General features: G+C 39.7%; 2 protein-coding genes across 4 annotated transcripts; one reads left to right on the forward strand and one right to left on the reverse strand.

The window, feature by feature from the left end:
- Positions 1-998: 998 nt before the first annotated feature.
- On the forward strand, positions 999-11,429 carry wfs1a (Wolfram syndrome 1a (wolframin)). The gene is made up of 12 exons (XM_026170855.2): positions 999-1,151; positions 1,569-2,129; positions 4,406-4,485; positions 6,061-6,205; positions 6,281-6,454; positions 6,724-6,804; positions 6,888-7,027; positions 7,178-7,315; positions 7,411-7,656; positions 8,347-8,625; positions 9,850-10,013; positions 10,193-11,429. Exons 2-12 carry the CDS (start codon positions 1,574-1,576, stop codon positions 11,376-11,378), a joined length of 3,189 nt encoding a protein of 1,062 aa, XP_026026640.2. The 5' UTR covers positions 999-1,151; positions 1,569-1,573; the 3' UTR covers positions 11,379-11,429.
- Positions 11,430-13,449: 2,020 nt separating this feature from the next.
- Positions 13,450-22,008, reverse strand: ppp2r2ca (protein phosphatase 2, regulatory subunit B, gamma a). 3 transcript variants are annotated; one of them, XM_026170861.2, is made up of 10 exons: positions 21,199-22,008; positions 20,359-20,552; positions 19,866-19,963; positions 19,558-19,741; positions 18,659-18,771; positions 18,225-18,402; positions 16,939-17,103; positions 16,678-16,847; positions 16,240-16,331; positions 13,450-15,952 (listed from the first exon to the last, which is right to left on the reverse strand). In XM_026170861.2, exons 2-10 carry the CDS (start codon positions 20,420-20,422, stop codon positions 15,655-15,657), a joined length of 1,362 nt encoding a protein of 453 aa, XP_026026646.1. In that variant the 5' UTR covers positions 20,423-20,552; positions 21,199-22,008; the 3' UTR covers positions 13,450-15,654. The 3 variants fall into 3 exon arrangements, with proteins under 3 accessions (XP_026026646.1, XP_026026645.1, XP_026026644.1); XM_026170860.2 differs by having other exon boundaries at positions 20,359-20,603; XM_026170859.2 differs by having other exon boundaries at positions 20,359-20,729.
- Positions 22,009-22,104: the final 96 nt, after the last annotated feature.

Here is a 22,104-nt window from a genome sequence, read left to right on the forward strand (position 1 = left end):
TAAGAAACTAATGTAGCTGAGGGAGTGATCTCTGTGGTATTTCAACCTTGTACCAGCCTGTGATTCTCACACATCAATTCTTGGGTCAAAGAGAAAAACACTGAAACAAAGGGGCCTTATTGAATGACAGAGTTTTCCTGCATAATGTCACTATAAAACAATATCCAGTAAATGCTACCATGGTACTAAAATACCTAACAATTATTATTATTATTATTATTATTATTATTATTATTATTATTATTATTATTATTATTATTATTATTATTATTATTATTATTATTATTATGTATTTGTCCTCTTTAGTATACTGATACAAGTGTTTCTCTACTACATGCCTCATAATGATCAACTACACTGATGTAAAATCCTGTCTCTCCTTAATGAAATAATGAAAGGATCATAAATCCTCGTCTAATAGAACATCGGGTATTAATAACAATACGACATTTACTTTTGAAGTAACCGAGAGATGGTAAACAGGTATACATAAGAATCTCCTATTTTAATTCATATGCGATTGTGTTTGTATCTGATGATTACAGCAATTGTGACTTATATAATTATCTTGGTTTTATTTATTAGTCATTTTAATGATTTCTATTTTACTTTCACAGCATCTCAGGGTGCAGGATCGCTGTCCTCTGCCATATGGAAAAGACACAATCGATTAAGTGTAGGCCCGTAGCGTTTGATCTGGGACCCCGTAATCTACTTACATGTGTCTACTGCTCTAGCTATAGCTAAAATAACTGCACGTCCAGGCTTGAACTTTAAAGCAAGACCTCAAGTTTGTTTGTTTTTTCTTTTTAAAATTGGAAGTGCATTGGGGAAATGTTTAAAGAATCGCCATAAAACATCCGCAAAGCATCTGTCACAGGTTTAAAAAGCTAAAAACCAATCAGGTAAGCTGTTCCTTTGACGGACATTTGCAGTCCTTGCGGTGCGAGAGCCTGTTTTAAGAGGGCGGGCCACAAAGTTGTGGCGTCGTTTATAGCCCAGAGTTTGACGGCAGCGAGCAAGTGTGCGTCTCTGGTTACTCGGGGCTGTTTGGTGAGGATTAATCTGGAACATGGAATACACACTCAACATTCAAATCCAGGAGGGTGATTGTCTTGAATCCTAAAGAAATCTGCTCATTTAGTAAACAGGTAATGATTATTGCTTTACTGTATGTCATCATAGCGCAGTTTTAATGTTGAAGATTTGCTCTAGTTACTGACGTTCCGAGTTCTCCTGTTGCCTGTTACTTCATGTCAGTCCCTGCTTGCTGCTCTGATGCTTTAATGCGGAGTAATTACAGTACTTTCCCAAAGCACCTCTCATTTACCTTGCGTTTTCTCAAATTTTTATGCTGTTGTATATTTTTTTAATTAGCCTTTTTCTTGCTTTGCACTTTTAGCCTGCTTTATGTAAGAATTTGTTAAGTTCAAAACTTCAATGAGAAGATCTGTTGTTATGGACGTAAAATGTCTGTAGGTGAATCCATCAAATTCTGTAACAGGGAGTTCAGAAAGTTCACTACCCAGCTAAAATATACATTTTCTCTCACCCTGTTTTTATTTTAGGAGAGATGGAGAAGGATTTGTCATCAACACCAACTAGTGTCAACGTCCAGGGGTCGAGCCCTGTCCTGGATATGCCCTCTTGTCCATCCCCCATGCAAATTCCTCTTACACCCATCTCCAGTAACCTCTCTGCTTCTCCCACTCAGCATGAAAAATCACCAACCTCTCTGGAACCCAGAAAATTACCCAGTTCTTCGCCACCATCTACACATACTACCGCTAAACAGATGGATCCCCCCCTTTCCTTAGACAAGTCAAAGCCCTTATCTCCTGCTGTGTCTCCTAGCTCTACATGTAAAACCGTTTCTACTAATCCCTCCCTTAGTGCTCCGATCAGAACACCCCTACCAGCTTCTCTCACCCTTGCTGACCCTCAAACTTCCACAATTTCACTCACTTCCGACCTCACATCTGCCTCCTCAACAGCTACTTCCACCACGGCTTCCACATCTTCATCCATGGCCTCCGCAAAACGCACTTTTGCTTCCATGGCCAAACGGGTAATCATACAGGAAAGACTTAGAAAAGCTGAGGAAGAGGATGCCTTTGATGAAGAGGATGGTAAGAATAGTTTCATTCAAATTGAGGGATTAAATGACAGATTTTGAAGGTTCAGTGCTGCTGAGAGGATGTCATAGATCAGTTGCTGTGTTAAGGTGATAAGCCTTCTGCATGCTTTGGAATGTCTTTTCATGTAACCCTGTCCCAAGGAAAACACAACTCTTGTCAAGAATCCAGAATGCAGATCCACTTTGGCTTCCTTTGTTTACTCATTTGAATACCGTGCTGTAAAACATTTTGGGATGCTTTTTTTCCCAGTGAATTAAACACAATAATTGAAATAATGCAAAAGGCTTTTACTTAAATATCTCAGCAACTTGTTATGGCTTGCATTTAAATCTGTAGGGCATTACACAGGGACATTATGACTTTGGTAGTCTAAAACTCCAATATGAGGTTCAAATCTATGAAACAATATTAGTTGCGTTGCCGTGGAATTTTGTGCACAAAGTCATGTCCCCTCATTGATAGAAATAATACACCTTTTTCATTGTACATCGTGATATGTTTCATGTATCACAATAAATATTTTATCTGTCAAGTGCACTAATTTTATAACCTCACTTCCAAAAGTTGGGAAGGTGTAAATGCAGTTTTAAGAAGAATGCAATGATTTCCAAATCACATAAACTCCATATTTCGTGGAAAAATATACAAAGGCAATCTGTAAAATGCTGAAACTGAAGAAATTGTATTGTCATTGAAAAAATATGAATTTTGCAACAGAAAAGTTAAACAGAAGTTGCTCATTGTTTAATAAGTCAATTTTACAGCCTAAATTTGGTTGGTTAGCAGCATCACTGGTTTAAAAATGTCTGCCAAGAGTAACAATAGGAAGGGTTCAGCACTCTCTGAAAGTTTAAATATGCAAAAAAGTATTACTATTTAAAGTTTATTCTATAAAAAAACAAAGCACAAAAAGAATTTGATTGTGTCATTGTACACTCAAAAATTAACACTCGCGTTCATTAATTCTCTCTGGCACAGATTCAACAAGGTGCTGGAAACATTCTACAAAAATTTTGGTCCATTTTAAAATGACAGCATCATGAAGGTGATGCGGATTTGTTGGCAGCATAACAATAAAGTGAATTTCCTGCCCCATCACATCCCATAACTGCTCTGCTGGATGTAGACCTGGTGACTGTGGGGCCCATTTGGATACACTGAACTTATTGTCATGTTCAAGACACCACCCGTTTGAGTTTCCTGACATGGTGTTTTATCCTGCTGGAAGCAGCATTTTTTTTTTTTTTAACCCTACAAGAAGATGGCTAACATTGTTAGCAACAACACTCAGGTAGCCTGTGGTGTTTAAACTATGCTCAGTTGATACTAAGGAGTCTACAGTGTGTCAAGAAAATATCCTCCCTAAACCTTGGTACAATAAAAAATGCATTGTACTTTCATGTTGCATATATCAAAATCTGACCCCACTATCCAAATGTCATAGCAGAAGTCAAGACTCCTCAGACCAGGCAATGTTTTTCCAATTTTTGTGTTGTCTGGTTTTGGTAAGTATGTGGGAATTATAGCCTCAGTTTCCTGTTCTTAGCTGACAGAAGTGGCACCTATTGTGGTCTTCTGCTGTGGTAATCCATCTGCTTCGGGGTTTAATGTGTTCTCAGAGATACTCTCCCTTGCATACCTTGTTTGTGAAAGTAAATATTGAGTCTCCTAACTGTCTCCTGTCTCCTAACTGTCAGCTTAAAGCAGTATGGCCATCTTTCTCAGACCTCTGGTAACAACAAGGCATTTTTGCCAAAAGAACTGCTGCTCACTGGATATTTACTCTTTTTCAGACCATTCATAGGAAACCCTAGAGATGACTGTGTGGGAAAGTCCCAGTAGATCAGACTGTATAATCAGATTTTTATGTATAATAATAAAACTGTTCATAATGTACATTTTCCTTAAGTACTTTAGAAAACCGACACTCTTGTCTCATTGACATTTTGTGGTATTTCAATATATTCCATAGCTGTTGGAATTGAAAACAAGATCCTGGCTTCACCAGTTGGAGATCTGCTATGCGTGATAAGCTGTGACATTTGAAATGCAGTAAGGGCTAAAGTTGAAGAGTGTCAAGCCCTTTTCTTAATGGACAGCGGGGGGACAGTTATGAAACTTTTACAGCTGACAAGTGCTGTGAGGTAAAAACTGGGCACGGTGTTGCTGGAAGCTTTGAGGTTTTGTCAAAAAGTTATTGGCAGTTAATTAAAATTGATATACATGATTTTTTTTTTTATTAAGACATATTGTGTCCTCTCCTGCAGATGAAGAACCAGAGGAAGACGTGTCTGTGGAGCAGCTTGAGGAGAAGGCCATAGGCGGTGATGCCAGAGCTCAGGCCCGTGTAAGTGAAAGCACATGCACAGACATGCACAGACAGGCTCTTGGCATTGTTTTCAGTCCTGCAAGCTGACTCAGTCTGGTTTTCAGCATGTGCCTATTTTGGGCCACTTGGAAGATGATCCCACAATTTCAGTGTGACACACTAATATACTGTCATACTTACAAATCATTAAGAAGTGTAAAAGTTAAAGCATACTGTAGCATGTACTGCTGCTGTATAAATAACAATGCAAAATTCACACTCTGTTTACTCCATGTTGTCTGCCAGCGCAAACAAATTCAAGGGTGGTAGAAGTGACATTCCCAAGTGTCTTGTCAACATTTGGTTCAACATTCTCTTGCCAGATGTCATGTATTTGCACATACCCACTGTCTAAATAAGGAGAGGGTGTGCATATCTAAGAGAACACATGCAAACCTGAGACCATATCAGTACAGCAGCTGGATGCTGAGAAGCATTGGTAGGCTTTCCATTTGTGCATTATGGTATCCCAATAGGCAAGATACACATTATAATATTTACAGTACTGTCCAATACTCCAATTCAAAGCTTTATTTTATTTTAAAAACATTTTGTCACTCTAGCAATTAAAACAAGTTTTATGATGGTATTTTCTTTGTTTGTCTGATAGACACAGGAATACACAACTGCAGAACCATTAAAAACGAAGACACATCTGATTCCACACAAATAGGGACATTTAATAATAACTGAGTGAGAGGGAAGTTTATGAAATGACAGTTAATATTAGAAAGCAGTCACTTGATATGCCACAGGGGCCACTGCTGCCCCTGTTAGTTAGACATGACGAATGCCCCGACGGCTACAGAAACAGAAAATAATACATTCTGAAGTCATGTGTTCTTGGTGCATTATATGAACTTTACTATGAACTGTTTTGAATGGAGCTCACAAACAAGTGTAAATCCAATAATCCTTGAGGATTGTTCAAAATAACAAGAGAGCTACTGGAAATACAAGTTCCTGTTTAATTACATTTTTGTGCCACTGCAGATTAATTTTGATGACAGTGAATGTCGTAGCTGGAGGTGTTGCTTTTTTTTCATCTGTCTCTCCCATTTTTTTCATAATATTAATATTTTAGGAATACCCTCAGGGAAGTTCTTAAGCTTTAGCACAAACGTTCACTTGATCTCAAAAATGAAATTATTATTATTTGGTTACTAAAATTCAGAGGTCAGTGTGACCTCACGTAACACATTTTTGGCCATAACATGCATACACCAATTATGACCAAAACACTTCACATACATTTTTAATGGGATAAAATTAATATGCGATTCTGTTTCTGTCCAAAATACAAAAGAAGCTCAGCTATGATTTCACTATGGCATAATGTTTTATGATAACACTTTTTGGGGCATTGTTCACTGCTGTATCTTGGGAGCTAGGAAAAAGATTGTAGTAGACATACAGTTTTGGACATACACGATTTTTTGTAGTTTTGCCTTTAACACCACAGTATAACAAGCTTGCTTAAATACATATCCATGCATGCAGTACATTAAGTAAGCTGAAATAATCTGGCCCTTTTACCTCTCCTCTGTCTTTCAGCTTGGTCAGCACTACTTGGGTCTTGCTAAAGAGAAGGATAGTGAAACAAATAATCTGCTGGCTGTTAACTGGCTTGTTAAAGCAGCGAAACAGGGAAGAAGGGGTGCAGCAAAAGCCCTGCAGCGCTGCTGGATCCAGAAAAAAGGTTCATTTAACACAAGTATCACATGTGTTAAAGTCTTTATGTTTCTGTTCTATAACTTAAGCTCACTTCCACTAGGAATCACTCCAGAGAATGAGGCTGATGTCCGCAGGTTGTCGACAGAGAGTAAGTTTGAGCTGGCAGTACGCAAAGCAGCCATGCTGATGTACTGGAAGCTAAACCCAGACAGGAAGAAGAAGGTGACTGTATCTGAGATGCTGGAAAATGTCAACCAGGTGAATGCAGTTCCAGGTAGGAGAGACAAACTCAGCCACAGATATTTTGATAAATTCATCATTAAAAAGTATTAACTATTTTTGAATGGTGAAAATAATGCTGCATGATGTACTAGTGGCTATACCTAGAAGGATTTAGTATGCTGTTATGCAATAGCTGTCACTACTGCTGGAAATATGAGATGCCCCTGTGTGATTTTAATATTTGCAGCTGTTACAATGAATAGTTTCATGTTACCAGCTTTCATCCAGCTCAATGGTGGTGTGGTCATTTCTCACCAACAGGTGGCACTGCAAGCAGCAAGGTTCCTGTCCCAACTTCGAATCAAGCCCAGAAAGTGTTGGGGAGCATGGTCAGCAAAGAATGTAGGTATCCAGAGAGGGTGGAGGAGCGGACCAGAAACTATATTGCATCTCCACCTGTAATTATATCTCTCTTTATCTCTTAGCCAGTCAGATGGTGGACCTGGATGAGTTTGTTGAGATGACTAAGAACTATGCACAGGGTATTGCCCCGGCTACTCCCAAGAATGGCAGCCAAGTCTCAGCCACAACTGAAAGCCCTGCACTTCATGACAGTCGTACAGGGGTAAAAAAAAAAAAAAAAAAAAAGAAAAGAAAAGAAAAGAAAAAAAAGGTTTACACTTTACATAAGCAGAAAAAAACTGTTACTTGAACATAGTTTATTTGATACAGCATGGCTGTGAATGTGTTTGTGTTTGCAACTGTGTTTTTAAAGCACAAGGCTGAGTCAGTCTCATCAGGATGCAAGAAGTCAAACAAGAGTGCCTGGAGTTTTGGCCGAAGTGGGATGATGCTGCACACTAGTGAGACCGGAGCCTTTAGAAGGGCCATGGACATGAAGTCACAATTAATAGTACCTGTTACCTCATTATTATTTCACATTTTAATAGTCTTTTAAATGTGTTGATATTCTCTGTTCATCTTCATATCCATCTCTCTTCTCCTCAGATGCTGCAGTACCCACTGCATGCAGTTGTTGAGATAAAGGAGCATCTTGTTGATTGGGCATCACGGGCCGGTGTCCAGTGGCTGAGCACAATCATTCCAACGCAACACGTCAATGCTCTCATTTTCTTCTTCATCATCAGCAACTTGACGGTGGATCTGTTTGCTTTTGTTATCCCTCTGCTTGTCTTCTACCTCTCCTTCATCGCCATGATCATTTGCACGCTGCGTATTTTCCAGAGGACAAAGGTGAGCATTTCCTTTCAGTTTCATTTAGTAATTTTCACACAGTTAGCAGGACTGTCAGAACCCTGAAAGTTTACATGAAAGTTTATGAAACAAAGTAATTTCTACTGTAAATGTGCATTTATTTTTGCATTTCTCCTTAATCAATGAAATTATGTAGTGCTCAACCAATTTATTACACCACAACCAATGTAAGGTTTATGCTAAATCTGCCCTACATTAACAGTACTGGTAATTATCAAATTACCAGTAAAAAAAAATACCACAATCAGTATTTTTAATGCAAAAATATAATTATTGTTTCAAATTTACTGTGTTGCTAAAAGTTGCTTTTTATGCTAAATGCTTTTTATTCTGCAAACTTAGTATTTCTGACCCCAAAGATACAAAAAAGGGACACAATCTCAGATTTAAAATTTGCAGCACATTAAAAAAATTCAACCAACCTCAATCCACTTTGAATGCCTATAAATCAGAAAATATTTATAGCATGAATGTAAACTTTGCGGACGACATTTTTGTACAAAAAAGTCAGCTAATGCTAAATGGGATAGGTGAGAATATGTTTTCTGTTGTTGTTGTTTTTTTTTCTTTAATTTGTTTGATATTGAATTTCAGTCTAAATACCCTGCATTTAAATTTCTTTGGAGTGCTTTGCTTCCTTTCACTTGTAAACTTTCCCCCTTTTTCTAGACCTGGGAGAACTTTAGTGCCCTGACATCTCTGCTGACACGGTTTGAACCTGGCCTTGATGTGGAGCAAGCAGAGACAAACTTTGGCTGGAACAACCTTGAACCGTACCTCTATTTTATCTTCTCCGTCTTCTTTGTAATTTTCTCCTTCCCTGTAGCAGACAAGAATTGGATCCCCTGCTCTGAGCTCTCGACTGTGGCCATCTTCTTTACTGCTGTCAGCTACCACAGCCTCAGCCCAAATGCCACAGCATATGCACGCCGGGCAATGGTTATAGAGGTCAATTGACTGAGTGATTGAATGATCAGAATTACTGTCTTGCCTGTTGCTAAGTATAATTTACACTAATAATACTGCTGCTTAATTAATCATTTCATTCTTAATGAAATGATTTGGAATTTCTAGGAAACCACTTGTTTGCCTTCTGTCATAAAAACGTGTAGCAGCAACATGACATTGATAACAGAGAAAAAATATTTTTGTAAATACTGGGAAATCTCAGATTTGGGAGTTGAAGTTTTATTTTGCCTTGTAAAACCAGAGTTTGACATAATTTTCTAGTAATGCCTTTTTTAGGCATAAGTTGCATAATTAGCCTGATAGTGACCACATGCTTTCATTCACTCGTTGTTGTGTACGCTGTGTGGCAGGCAGAGGTAGGACCCAAAAGCAGGACTCAGACACAAAGGGATCAACTGAAAGACGCAGCTGAGACTATTTAACCACAAGGGTACTAACAACCAAAAACTCAGAAATTAGCAACTAGGAACTATAAACTGGTAACAAACAACTAGGAGATTAAAACTAGGAATTAACAAGTAAAACATGGCACACATGGCAAACAGGGACAACACGACAATGTGCAGTGGAAGAGAGAGGACTTAAATACACACATGATAACGAGAGGATGGGACACAATGAGAACTAATACAGACAAACAGGACAAGAGAAGCAAAACTTAACAAACTGTACACACTACGAGAGACTGTCAAAATAAAACAGGAAGTACAATAACCACACAGACAAAGACTAAGAAACAAGTGTTTGACACTGGGACCAGGGGAGAAACAGACATGGGAACAAAACTGACTGAGGAGACAGAAAAGAAATACTAAACACGGAGATAAGAGTAAAACAAACATGAAGACAAGTCTGATAAAACAGTCTGTGGAACATAGGAGAGGCATGGAAACAGAACCTGAAGACTAGATGGCAAAACTAAGGCCAGAAACTACAAGTATTACACAAAACAGAAAAACAACTAAAAGAACCAGAACTACGGATATAAACTAAACCATAGAATGGGTTAAAGGGTTTTTATGTGTACTTAACCTCAGTTTTATGAATGGAAAACATGCAATGCTGTTGTGCAAGGTTTTAACAAATGTCGACAAAAATCTCTTTCCTATTTATAATCTTAATGTTTTTATGACAGTGAAATAAAACAGCCTTCTCCAAGTTAATCAAAACCTCTGTTGTGTCCTTGCATTTGGTTTAATCCAGATGGCATCATCTCTCTGTTGCCTGACGCAGTTCTTGCCACAGAACATGACGGCGCTTCATTTACTGGGACGCACCTTCGCCACTCTGCCACTGGGGGAGTCTGTGGTGCTGAAGCTCAGTCTCCCCTGCTTGCTTTATGTTTACCTGTTCTATCTGTTCTTCAGGTAAGAAAGATTTGGACAAACTGAAATATTGATTACTTATATTAGTAAAATTCTCAAACTGGTCTTACTCCTGTCTGCCGTGTTGTTTTATTCTATGTTAAAATGACAGATTTACTCTTCAGACACTTAAAGTAATCTCAGAACTTTTTACCCCCTCCTTTTTGTTTCTCCTTCCTTAGCATGGCGAGGTTGCGTGGTTTCCGGGGAACTTACTGCTTCCTGGTTCCGTATCTTGTGTGCTTCATGTGGTGCGAGTTCTCAGTGGTCCTCCTCCAGAATTCCACTGTTGTGGGTCTAATCCGCACTTGTGTGGCTTACTTTCTCTTCCTGTTTGCCTTGCCTGTTCTGGCATTTGGTCTCGCCACCATGCTCTTCATCCAAGTGTTTAAGTGGTTCCTCGAGCTAGAACTGACAAAGATGATTGTGACTCTGGTAATATGTGCGATCCCTGTCACCTTGCGGCTGTGGACGCGGTTCAGCACGTCCATTCTGGATGTCTTTCGCTCACTGACTCATCGGGGTCCAGTCAAACTCATTTTACTCTGCATCTCCATGGTCCTTCTATTCTTCTCTGTCTATGTGTACCATGCAGAAGGTGAGAAGGTGTACAACTCCACCCTTACTTGGAGTCAGTATGGCCAGGTTTGTGGGCCTCCTGCTTGGGAAACCAAAGGCATAGCCCAGACACAAATCTTCTGTAGCCACCTGAATGGACACAGAGTCACCTGGACTGGGTGCTTCAAGCAAGTCCGTGTGGCTGAAACAGAGAATGGGGCACAGTCTGTGATCAACATGTTGCCGGTGTTTGTGGGAGATTGGCTGCGCTGCTTGTACGGTGAGACCTATCCCAAATGTGAGCCAAAGAATGCCGCAGTTGCAAATCTGACAGCTGCAGATTTGACAGCCAGTTCTGCATCAGGGCCTGTTTCACTGCCAATCCTCCTTCTATCACAAGATGAGGAAGAACTGTGTCAGCTCAAGGCTCTGGCTAAACATACCTGCCATGTCAAGCGTTTCGACAGCTACCGCTTTGAAGTGACAGTGGGAATGATCCAGGATGAACGTGGAGAGAGAGAGGACCCAGCCAGAGATATAGTCCTAATGGCGAGTCATGAGTTCAGACAGGTGCTTCTAAATCTGAGCCCTGGTAATAAGGTGGAGTTTAGCACCAAACTGGAGGGACGTCTAGGAGCCAGAGCTCCAGCCTTTGAGTTGAAAGCTATCCACTGTCTTGACTGTCCTTCTTCAGTGCTCACTGGAGGCAGGCAGGTGAAAATAGAGAGAAACTGGAGACGTACCACAATGAAAGCCCTGAAGTTTGCATTTGATTTTTTCTTTTCCCCATTTTTGTCAGCAAAAATTTAAAACTAGTAATTAAAAGTAGAAATAAAATAACCTATTTGAGTCTCTCCAGAACATCATCTTGTTTCTTATGATGTTAGTCTAGAAGCACTGATGCAATTAAAATAGTATTTTTTTAATTGGATGGATCTATAAAGTTTGTGTTCCTGTGCATTAGTTTATGCAGATCCTACTTTTACTTCATCTACAGCAGTTCAAGAATCGTCAGACACCAACTTTGGCAAGACTCATGATCTGTTTTATTTTCAAATCCATTTTATGTCTAGCTAGAGTTAAACTTATGCACACACAACCTAATATATAATAATATGTTATAATATAGTTATAAAGAACTGGAAGATTGCTGTAATTTGATGGTATCCAGCTGTATGCAAGAAGGTTAATGCTGGGTGCTGTTCTCCTTTCACCTTTCACCTAGAAAACTGCACATTTGTTGAAAACAAAATAGCGACTGAGTAGATTTTATATCTGCCTTTGTATTTAAAAATTTATCTAGAAATATAGTGTATGGTTAAGATATTTGCATTTGTATTCTGTTTATATTTGTGCATTTTCAAATGCATATTTAAATATTTTTATGGAAATATATGACACAAATTTAGTGATAATATATATGCATTTCTGGCTTCCTCTGTTAGGCAATATTTTATGATGTTGTCTTTAAACTTCCTGGTCTTAACTTTAATTTTAGCATCAGATTTTCCTGTCTCTCAAGCTATGATGCACATGCAGTCATTTTGAAAAGCCAGCATAAAACTTTCATCAAGGGGGGGTTGCAGTAAACTTGCAGATTTTTGTATTACACATATCAAAATGCATCAAATGTGGTGCTGTGGATTATACACAGATATCTACACTTTGGTCTGATCTGTTTCTCATCAAGACATCGTTCCAGAAGTCTTGTGGTTTGCCCAGATGCAGATCTGCAAACTTAAACTGTGCTGACATCTTGTTTTTAGAGGAAGAGCCTTTCTCCTGGAACCCCTTCTACCCAAGTTGTACTTTTTATAAATTTACTATCATGAACTTTAACATATTCAGGCCTATAGAGGCTAAGATATAGTGCTTGTTGTTCTTGTAGGTGATCTGAGAGTTACACAGTGTGACTTTGGAGTGAATTTGCTGGGGCATCCCCTCATTGGAAGATTGTGGCATTTTGTTAACACACATGAGAATGCTCCAGCCCAGAAAACTGCCAAAACCTCTGCTTTTATAGAAGTGCTCACTTGCTGATGATCAATAACCAGACGCAAATAAGGTTGAACTTTGTGCAGTTCTGTGAAAACTTTCGTTATCACATTAACACACACTAGACCTCCTTTTATGGTATTTCTCAAATGTATGCAAATGACAAATTTAAGACACACCATGTTCATTCCATAACAATTAAGAATTACCAGGAATGTTTAAAATGTGTTGTTTCACTGAGTTGAACACAATATTGGTTCAAGTTAAGAGACCATTTTGTTTACAGAATCCGAACCTTTAAAGAAAAACAGTTTTTATCTCAAAATTTGCCAGTTTGGAATTTGACTGAAGAAAGAGGTACTAAAGAAAATATTGTACACATAATTAAAATAAGCCCTGTGAAAGATTGGCGATGTGCCCAGAGTGTATCGCCACCTCTCAACCCTAAGCTCCATAAGCTCCAGCAGCCCTGAATTGGATACGTGGAAGAAGATGGATGGACGGATAGTTAAAATAACAGTAATGAATGATTAATTTATTTTTGAAATGGGGGTTTTCCTAGCTATCTGGTTTACACAGTACAGTAATGCAGTGGTGGTGTATGAAAAGCTTTACACATAAACACTATCAATCTGTAACCTCAATGCTCGTGTGGTTTACAATTGCTGACGTTGAGCCTCGACACTGTAAATGTGAGTGCCTTTTTTTTTCCACTGGTGGAGTTAAATGGGGTGTCTATTAAAATGCTTGAATTGGGGGGGAAAAATCTCTTGTGAAAGGTTTTATTCAGATTAATATATTTTTTTATATATATTTCTTTTTTGGTGATGAGACAAAAAGCAGAATCTATTAAATGAGGACAGACATTAAAATGAAATCCAACACATTTTTGTTAGATTTTATGTTATTTTATTAATGCACATTCCTTTCATTCACCTCATATGAGTTATGTTTTCGTACTGTTAGATTTTTAAAGCATGATAGATATACACGCTAGTAGCATTGAATAATGGCGACATGCTGCTGCTGCTGTGCTCCCGAACACAAATCGTCTCACTGGTTGTATGTGTTGGTGGTTATGATGCGATTACAACTGACTTGTTCTAAACTACATTTCGCCACTGCAGGGATGAACCTCGGAGCTTACATAATGCTTCACAAGGCCCTTCACTATGTAAAACCGTTTTCTTGTGGGTTGTCGTCATCATGGATTTTGCTGTGTCGTACATGTTAAATCAATAAGTGAAAAACTGTACCTGCACATGATAACACTGGCTGGTAGTGAAGACAAAAAATATATATGCCCATAAGAAAACCATCTTAGCTACAGGCAGATAACACAGATGTGTGTGAACAGCAACTTGGAAAACCAAACGGGCATGAGGGAGAGAGGAGGAAGCAGGTGTGACAGCAGTTATTTCTTTACACTGTTGATTCTTCAGATTTTGAAAATGTGCAAAGGGACTTGATATTCTCTACCTTTGCACTGGTTATGTTACCCCACCCACTACAGTACACATTTAAACCACTTACAATAATCCCATCAGGGCCAAGGTCACTTGAAAATAAAGTACTTCACTGTAAACAAACAAGTCTCACGCGATCCAACACGGACATCACCTTACTGTACTGCTGTACATCCCAGGCTTTCAGAGTCGCACCGCAGAGTAGCATGTGGCGCTGTGAGGTATACGGTGTAATGACATTAAGATCTTGTGATAGTATGAATTCACATGACATTACTGCTGTGATGAGCTATTGCACTGATGATAACCTCTAACCTCCAAGCACACTGGACACAAAGTCAACTTTGATTTAAATTTGGGAGTCTCAACGATAAACGATGTGCTTAGAATTCAAGTTTGTCCAAACTGCAAGATTCCCCCATCAATACACACACTGCCTCCTTCAACTGCTATGTTTTCTCATATAAGCATGTGGATTTGTTTCTTTCCTCTTTTTCTTTTTTTTTCTTTTTTACATGAGATTACCATGATACAGCAATCAAAACACAATAAGGGCTTAATATACACAACCAAACAGTTAGTGTTTTTTGTGCACAATTTTACCCCGTCCTCTCTACAGCCAGCGACAACTACCTATATACTGCTACGAGAAAATATCTGATAAAGTGTGATTCCACAAACCTTATTATAAATGAGATCTCACACCGATTTAGAGTGTCCTTGACAAAATGCTTTTTTTTCTTAGCTCTCTGGAACTGAAAATTGGTACCGCCTTTAAAAAAAAACACAGACTATTTACAGCAAACAGTAAAAAGAGTGTGTACATTTTTTTGTTACCTGTAGAAGAAGAGCTCATGTATTAAAGCAGGAATGGTGCTGCACTGTGTTTTGTTAGTGTTATTATTGCAACGTGAACGGGGAAAAGATTACGGGACAGTTATTCGTGCGTTCCCCCAGAGCACTGCTCTGAAGGAGAGACTGAATTGCTGTTGTCACACGACAAAGAAGAAAAAACTTTTAGGAGACTGTTGTGAACTATACAATAACACCATTCCTGATACCTCACCCTAGTGAAAACAATTAGATTTGGATTAAATGCCTGGTAAAGTTTTCCAGCCATTCTATCGGTATATTCTGTAGCATTTAGAAATTACCTCTCAAATGCTAGCTAGCACATATCTTCCATTTTTATGTGAAAGGTAACCAGAACATTAATGGGAAGTGCAACACGGTGTGAGGAACAGCACTGAGTCACTGCAGATCGAGAGGTGTCCCTGCACCTCATTGACTGCCCCAACAGTGGGGCAGTTAGACAAACATCTTCAAAAAGTGGAAGTAGAGTGCAGCCAAAAATAAATCAATCAATCAAATGTCCCGATGGGTACTAGATCAGTTCAGTTCGGTGATTAGATTAAACACCTTTAAATAAAATGAACTGAATAAAGAGTCTTGTTATTTTATGATTATTCCAATTATGTACAGACTCTGCATCAAAGCATGTCATCAAACATGCCACTCTCCATGCCCTCGATAGAACATCCAAATATATTCCAGTCACTCTTTGCATTTCTGTGACACTTTGATAAAAAGTACTGTGTCTGCTTCTGTTCATATTTCCATTCTTGTCACTGTGCCTGCGTTTCTGGGTTGACACGATCCTGGAAGATGTACAGATTGTTGGTGGCTGCTATGGCAATTATATTTTCAGATGGGTGCCAAGCCATGTGCAGGATTTTCTTGGTGAAGTCCAAGCTATCGACGCCCACATCGCCCCTGCGACGTTTACCGCCAGTGTACACACGGCGGGTTCGCAGTACGGCCCGGGGCTTGCTGCTCTCTCGCCAGGCCTCCAGGGTTACGCCTCGGCCTGTCTCCCTGTCGAACATCCGGAAGAAGCTGTTGTACGCCCCTGTCATAATCACGCTGGATCATGGAGGAAAGGAGAGGCGAAAGGAAGTAAAGAGCGGGAAGAGACAAGCGGTGTTCATGGTAGAATGAGGGGGAGGAAAAGAGGAAAAAGCAAACTGAATACATGAGGATTGATTTGATGTCTGTAAAGCTTGTCTCTGGGATTGATTTAAACGTCGGATAAAGCAGGAGGCCGGGCATTTAGGAAATCACTGTAAGCAGTAACACACTGACACAGCAGTCTGTTTTTGCTTCCAAATCTACTTAAGCTGTACTTTGTCTGTCCCCCCACCGCCTCTTACCTGTCTGAGCTGTTCCAAACACACTCAAACTTGTCAAAGATGCAGTCGTTTTCGTAGAGGGAACACAGCTTACTCCTCAGGTATTCATGGACCTGGGGATGATGCAAACAGTCAGCTTAAGTTTTGGGGAAGGTAGCATTATCCTGCTCAGGACGCTCACATTTTGGCATTTTAATCTTCTTTCTTGTACTTTGCTCTCATGTATAATACACCGGCAGTAAAAATGAGAAAAGGCTTCCAGATTTTCTTTGGGATCAAGTTGATGCTGCTGAATTATGCTGATCAACTGAATGAATTGTGTATGAATGTAAAAATATATGTATTTTGAATTTGAAAAGCATAACAAACACCCAAAATTTTCAAATTTGATTCAGACAGATTTTATGTCAGACAAATAATGAATACAATTTCCAAATAGGTGCAGGTAAAATCCTCTACCTGAAAGGTCTCCACTGGGCCTTTATCCATATTGATATCCCACACCTTAGCGGTGAGGTAGTCTCTGGTCAGCAGGTAACGTCCGCTATGGCTGAACTTAACATCCGACACAGAGGAAATAATCTCTGAGAAGAAGGAGCGGTTCCCTGGATCCTCAGGCTCCTCAAAAACTAATCAGACAGAAATATAATTGCATTGCTTTCGTGAGAGCAGGATTCCTCATGCACAGCTTGCAGTAAACTCTTTAAAATGTTTCCTCACGTTTGGTATGTTTGTCGCAGAGAGCCGAGGCTCTCATGTCACAGAGGCGCAGCGTTCCCTTGCTGCTGCTGTACACGAACAAGTGGCAGTGGTGAGGGTGGAACTCTGCCGCTGTTATCACCTCCGTCAGATCCTCCATGTTTGCTGGTTTGATGTCTACAATATCTGAGAAGCAGAGCCATCAAGGAACAAACAGCGCAGACATTAAGCACCACATAAATCTGGCGAGCTGGGTTTCTACCACAGCCACACCGAATTCCATGACTATGTTTACATTTTGTCAATTGAGGCAGCAGACATGCAAACAAATCACTTATATTCATTCATGCAGTCTTTTTATTTTCAGATGATCTACACGTTCACAACCTAAATTCATAAAGACATCCCGGAAAAAAAAAAAACTGCACCCCATCCTATCCCCAATATGCATGCACAGGCTGTTCCTCTCTGTTCTATTTGTGGTAGTCCTGTGTGGCTCAGAAGAAAGTGTACTGCCGTGTGAATTATTTAAACTCGTCTTCCATAGATGCCTCTATGATTTTCTAGGTCAGCTTCCATTTGAATGGGGAAATCACAACATGCAGCCAGTCCCACATGCTACCACCTGCACTGACTACTCAGCATTATAATGGAAACACAAATCCAATCAGAGTCACGTTGTTTACATTAAGTATAAATCAGAAGATGAATTTGGATGATTGGTTATGATTACTGTACATAACCTGGAATTGGCTCCGTGATATTTTAGGCATAAATTTAGATAACAGTGGATGAAATACAAACACAGATTAGAAGCATATGGGATGCGTTCCCAACACTGCTCAATTTCTTTTTCTTTAGTAAGGAAACTACATACATAATGATCAATACTGATAACTAAAATCATGCACACTAACATAGTAGCATGAATTGTTTTACAGTGTACCTTAACACAATTAAAATGAGATTTTATCCTTTATGGACACTTCACCATAAAATCAAACACAAAAAAAGCTTACTGACGTATATTAAACTTTTTCTTTTTTTTTCCCTTTTGGTGTAGACAGGAATCTTTACCTGTTTAGGTATATTGTTCTCATTGCTGTTTTACAATTACCATAAGGATACAGTTATACTTTAACAATGAACAGTGATCTAATTCATACCGCTGAATTCTCTGTAAAATTGAAGGAGTTTCCACCACACAAAAGTCTGAGGGGAGCTATAGAATTATTTAAAGCAAATGGTCATGGTTGGTTAAACTGAAAATAGTGTGTTATAATACAAAAAAAAGACAGTAAGGATACTGAAACTGCGGTCTGTGATGCCCAGGTGCCACATGTTGATGCGGAGGTCGTCAGCAGACAGGTAGGTTTCCCCATCGCTGTTGACTGAGATGGAGTTGACATGGTAGGTATGTCCATTAGCGAATACTCTTCTGGGACGGACCTCCACCATTAGATCTGTAGGTTTCAGCACTGGCACCTTAAATGGTGAGAGATAAAAGATTTAAGGCGGAAGGGAGGAGGTGATAAGAACAGGAGGAGTAAATCATAGGGCAAAAAGAAAGACAACAATGAGAAAGGACATAATTGGAGGACAGTAGAGCCATGGATCATTTAAGGACAGGAGCAAAAAGACAGACACTTGATTTGATGATTAAATGTTAGCCTGATAAATACTTGTATCAGGCATACCCAACAAAATGAAAGTGTGCAGTTGTATGTGTGTGTCCGAGTACCTGTAGAGAGGTGATGGTAGAGATGTCCTTGAGCCGTCCCTCCTCATCTTTCAGGTTGTATCCTTCTGGTCTCTTGTCTCTCTCGCTTACCTTCCACAGTTTAATAGTCTTATCTGTGACAGGCATCGGGATTTGCGTGCCAGAAAATGATGATTACATTCGTCTGTGAAGGTTCTCAGTCATCCAGGTCATCGTAGTCAAAGGAGCTTGCAAAGAAAAGCGTCTGGACTTCTTTGAGTTGCTAGAACTTAAAGAAGTCCAGACGCTTTTCTTTGCAAGCTCCTTTGACGATGATTACATTCATTGAAAATTGCAAAGCACAACAAAAATCACATTTGCAGCTAATTTAAAACATAATACTTAATTCATGCACCAAATTTAGATTTTTTTTTCTGTGCCATTATTGCACCCGTAAGTGAGACTCCAAAGACTATCTTGATGTTATTTAATTCTATGTAGGTAATAAAAGATGACACAAGGCTGCCATAATTTTGGAAATTGGAGGTAGTTTGAAACCAAAGTGTGTAAGCGATACCTGTGCCATATCAAGCAAAAACAACTGCTATTTATAACAAATCTCTCTCTCTCACTATCTCTCAATAGATAGATAGATAGATAGATAGATAGATAGATAGATAGATAGATAGATAGATAGATAGATAGATAGATAGATAGATAGATAGATAGATAGATAGATAGATAGATAGATAGATAGATAGATAGATAGATAGATAGATAGATAGATAGATAGATAGATAGATAGATAGATAGATAGATAGATAGATAGATAGATAGATAGATAAAACCTATATGCATGTATACTTCCTGTACTTCATTTTACGACAACCAACAATCAATATGATGTTCTGATAGAGACTGAGAAGTCACTGATTTCTCACCATTGGTGGAGAGGAGGAAATGTGCTGCGTTCTGCTGTGGCAGCCATCTGATCTTGTTAATTTTTTCTTCTATCTCCACACTCTTCAGGTAGTCAAAGTCAGGCTCGTGGCTCTGAAACGTGCTGTAGACATTGTACTCCCCAGAGTCCCCTGTCTCGCCCACCTCCTCTGATTCACCTTTCGGCTGCCCAGGGCAGACAGTGAGGAAAACACGGCTTTCAGCATGCATTTACAGTATGTGTACGAAGCTATTTTTTAAAAAAAAAAGCATGTGTACAGAAAGTGGTGGTTTTGCATTGTAAACTAACCTCAGTCTCTCTCTGAAAAATGACCACCCGGCCACCTTTGTCCCCCGTGGCCAGAAGGTCCCCTGTCTGGTTAAACTCCACTGTAGAGATGACATCAGCTGTAAGGAAGATAGGAACATTGGAGGCAATTAAACAAAAGTATAGAAAGAAGAAAAGAAAACCGCAGCAATGATAGAGTAGCGAGAACGTTAGGCAGACATGGCAAAAAAAGCACAGATGATTAAGTGACCATAACAATGTAGAAAAGGCTGGCAATGAAAGAAAAATTAATAAAATCACATATTATTTCAGTTACTCTAAACCATAAATCAACCATTTATGTCTATGATGCCTAAGGAAAATTTAAATTATGAAAGTGTCTGTTGCTGAGTCAGGCAGTGTCATCATACATTCCTTCTACTGTGCAATGCAGGAAGCTGAAATTAATCTGTTCAATTATACCAGTATGTTATCTGACACCACAGAGATGGCAGCGAGACATCGTCCGCTCTACCTTCAGTGACGTAGTCTCGCAGGAAGGTGTGGTTGATTTTGGGGCTCTCAGCGTCCTCGCCCATCTGAAGCTGAGGGAGGGTGACCCGCCAGTGCGCCCGTCCTGAGGGGAAGGGTCCAATCCGTAATGTCTCTCCCCACCCAGTCTCCGCCCATGCTGGTAGGGCCTAACGGAGCGGCCTGGAAAAAGGCATCCTGGGAAACCAGCCGGCAGGAAGAAGAAAAGGCACGTCGAAGAGATTGAGACTGGAATGCAAGGGGCGGGGGAAGGAGGAACAGGGTTTTAGGAAAGAGGAATGGGAGTGAGAGGAAATTAAGATGCAGGAGGACAGAAGAGAGAACGGTGGATGGAGAGGCTGGTGATGAAGACAGCTTTGGAAAGGAAAGACGAAGGCTGTCATTAGGTAGGCTGACAATATGTGCGCACAGCATGGCAAATGATGTGACCTTAGTTAGACATTCAATGCATTCATTAGCAAAGACACGTGTGTAGACGAACAAGGCCTAGTGGGTGCTGAATCAAATCACAGTGCTGTAGAATGAAGGAAAAGCAACAAACAACTAGAGCAGAGAAAAGCAAAAGATGAATCCTTGTGTTTAAGCTCAGAAATAAGTACATAATGAACATAGCATGAGAATGAAAATATCAGCTGCTACATTCAGCCCTACCACTGGTAATAATGTTCCCAGGGTGTGGTAGTCCTCTTTGACTACTTGCCAGATTCCTGCTCTCACATGCACGCACACTTCTCAAAAAGATAGTCCTTGACAGTGATCAGAGGAGAATGCGATGTCTTGCCTGTGCTGCAATAAGGAGGGAGACAGGCCTCAGCACACCTACCAGTCCGCCTGCTGCTGTCGCTGCTGCTGCTATTCCTGCTGCTGTTGTGTTAATGGACCTCTGCTGCAGTGTACTCAAACAGGCCTGCGTGTCTTTCCAAGTGGGAGGAGAAGGGACAGAGAAGAGAGAGCAGGGGTAGTAGTGAGAGGAGGAGAGGCAAAGGAGGAGAAAAAAGAGAAAGAGAGAGGGATAACGAGGAGGATGGAGGTCCGTTGCCTGCTGATGCTGTGGATCTGTGCAGCATCCAATGTGTCATGGCAGCCTCCTACTGGAGCAGCCAATCACAGTATAGCTGTCACTGGAGGATCCACCCACTGCAGGTGATGAGAAGTACCCAAGACCAGCAGAGGGAGCCCTTAAATACTGAGTGGCACATACCAGCATGCAGTTTTCTGTCCAAAGTAAAAATAATATTGAGGACTGCAGAGCAATTTAAACAGATGAAAGAAAAATTCTTTAAAAGAAACTTTTAAAACCTCACACACCAATTGATGGTATGTCGCTACAATTTCAGTTATTTGTCTCCAGAAAATAAAACATGATAAGAAAAGGATAAACAAGATATCAGTCAAAGAATGTTTGAAAAGCCCTTTCTTATTACAGCACTGTGTGATATTCCCTAAAAACTAAATAAACATTGTTCTGGTCACCTTGCTTTTATGATCTTCGGCTTTTCTTTTCTTTTCTTTTCTTTGCAAGGAGTACAATTTATGTTATGTTGTACTTATGTTGCACGTATAAATGTATTTAACAGAATCTGGCTAAATGAAATGTACTTGACTGGTATACAGTTGGCATTCAGTTTACACCAAGCCAAATAATTAGGATTAACCTATTATTTACTATTTAAATGAGGACATGTTGGTGCTTTTTTGTTATTGTACAAATAAATATCACAATAGGTTG

This window comes from Astatotilapia calliptera, chromosome 6 (assembly GCF_964374335.1).
Source record: "Astatotilapia calliptera chromosome 6, fAstCal68.1, whole genome shotgun sequence".
NCBI lineage: Eukaryota > Metazoa > Chordata > Actinopteri > Cichliformes > Cichlidae > Astatotilapia > Astatotilapia calliptera.

Coding starts and splice junctions, on each gene's coding strand:
- wfs1a (XM_026170855.2), top strand. CDS start 1,574: ATGGAGAAGGATTTGTCATCAACACCAACTAGTGTCAACGTCCAGGGG. Junction 6,206..6,280: donor CTGCTGGATCCAGAAAAAAG/GTTCATTTAACA, acceptor CACTTCCACTAG/GAATCACTCCAGAGAATGAG. Junction 8,626..9,849: donor GCCGGGCAATGGTTATAGAG/GTCAATTGACTG, acceptor GGTTTAATCCAG/ATGGCATCATCTCTCTGTTG.
- ppp2r2ca (XM_026170861.2), bottom strand. CDS start 20,422: ATGGGCGAGGACGCTGAGAGCCCCAAAATCAACCACACCTTCCTGCGA. Junction 19,742..19,865: donor TTTTTCAGAGAGAGACTGAG/GTTAGTTTACAA, acceptor TGCCCTGGGCAG/CCGAAAGGTGAATCAGAGGA. Junction 18,772..19,557: donor TTTCCTCCTCTCCACCAATG/GTGAGAAATCAG, acceptor TGCCTGTCACAG/ATAAGACTATTAAACTGTGG.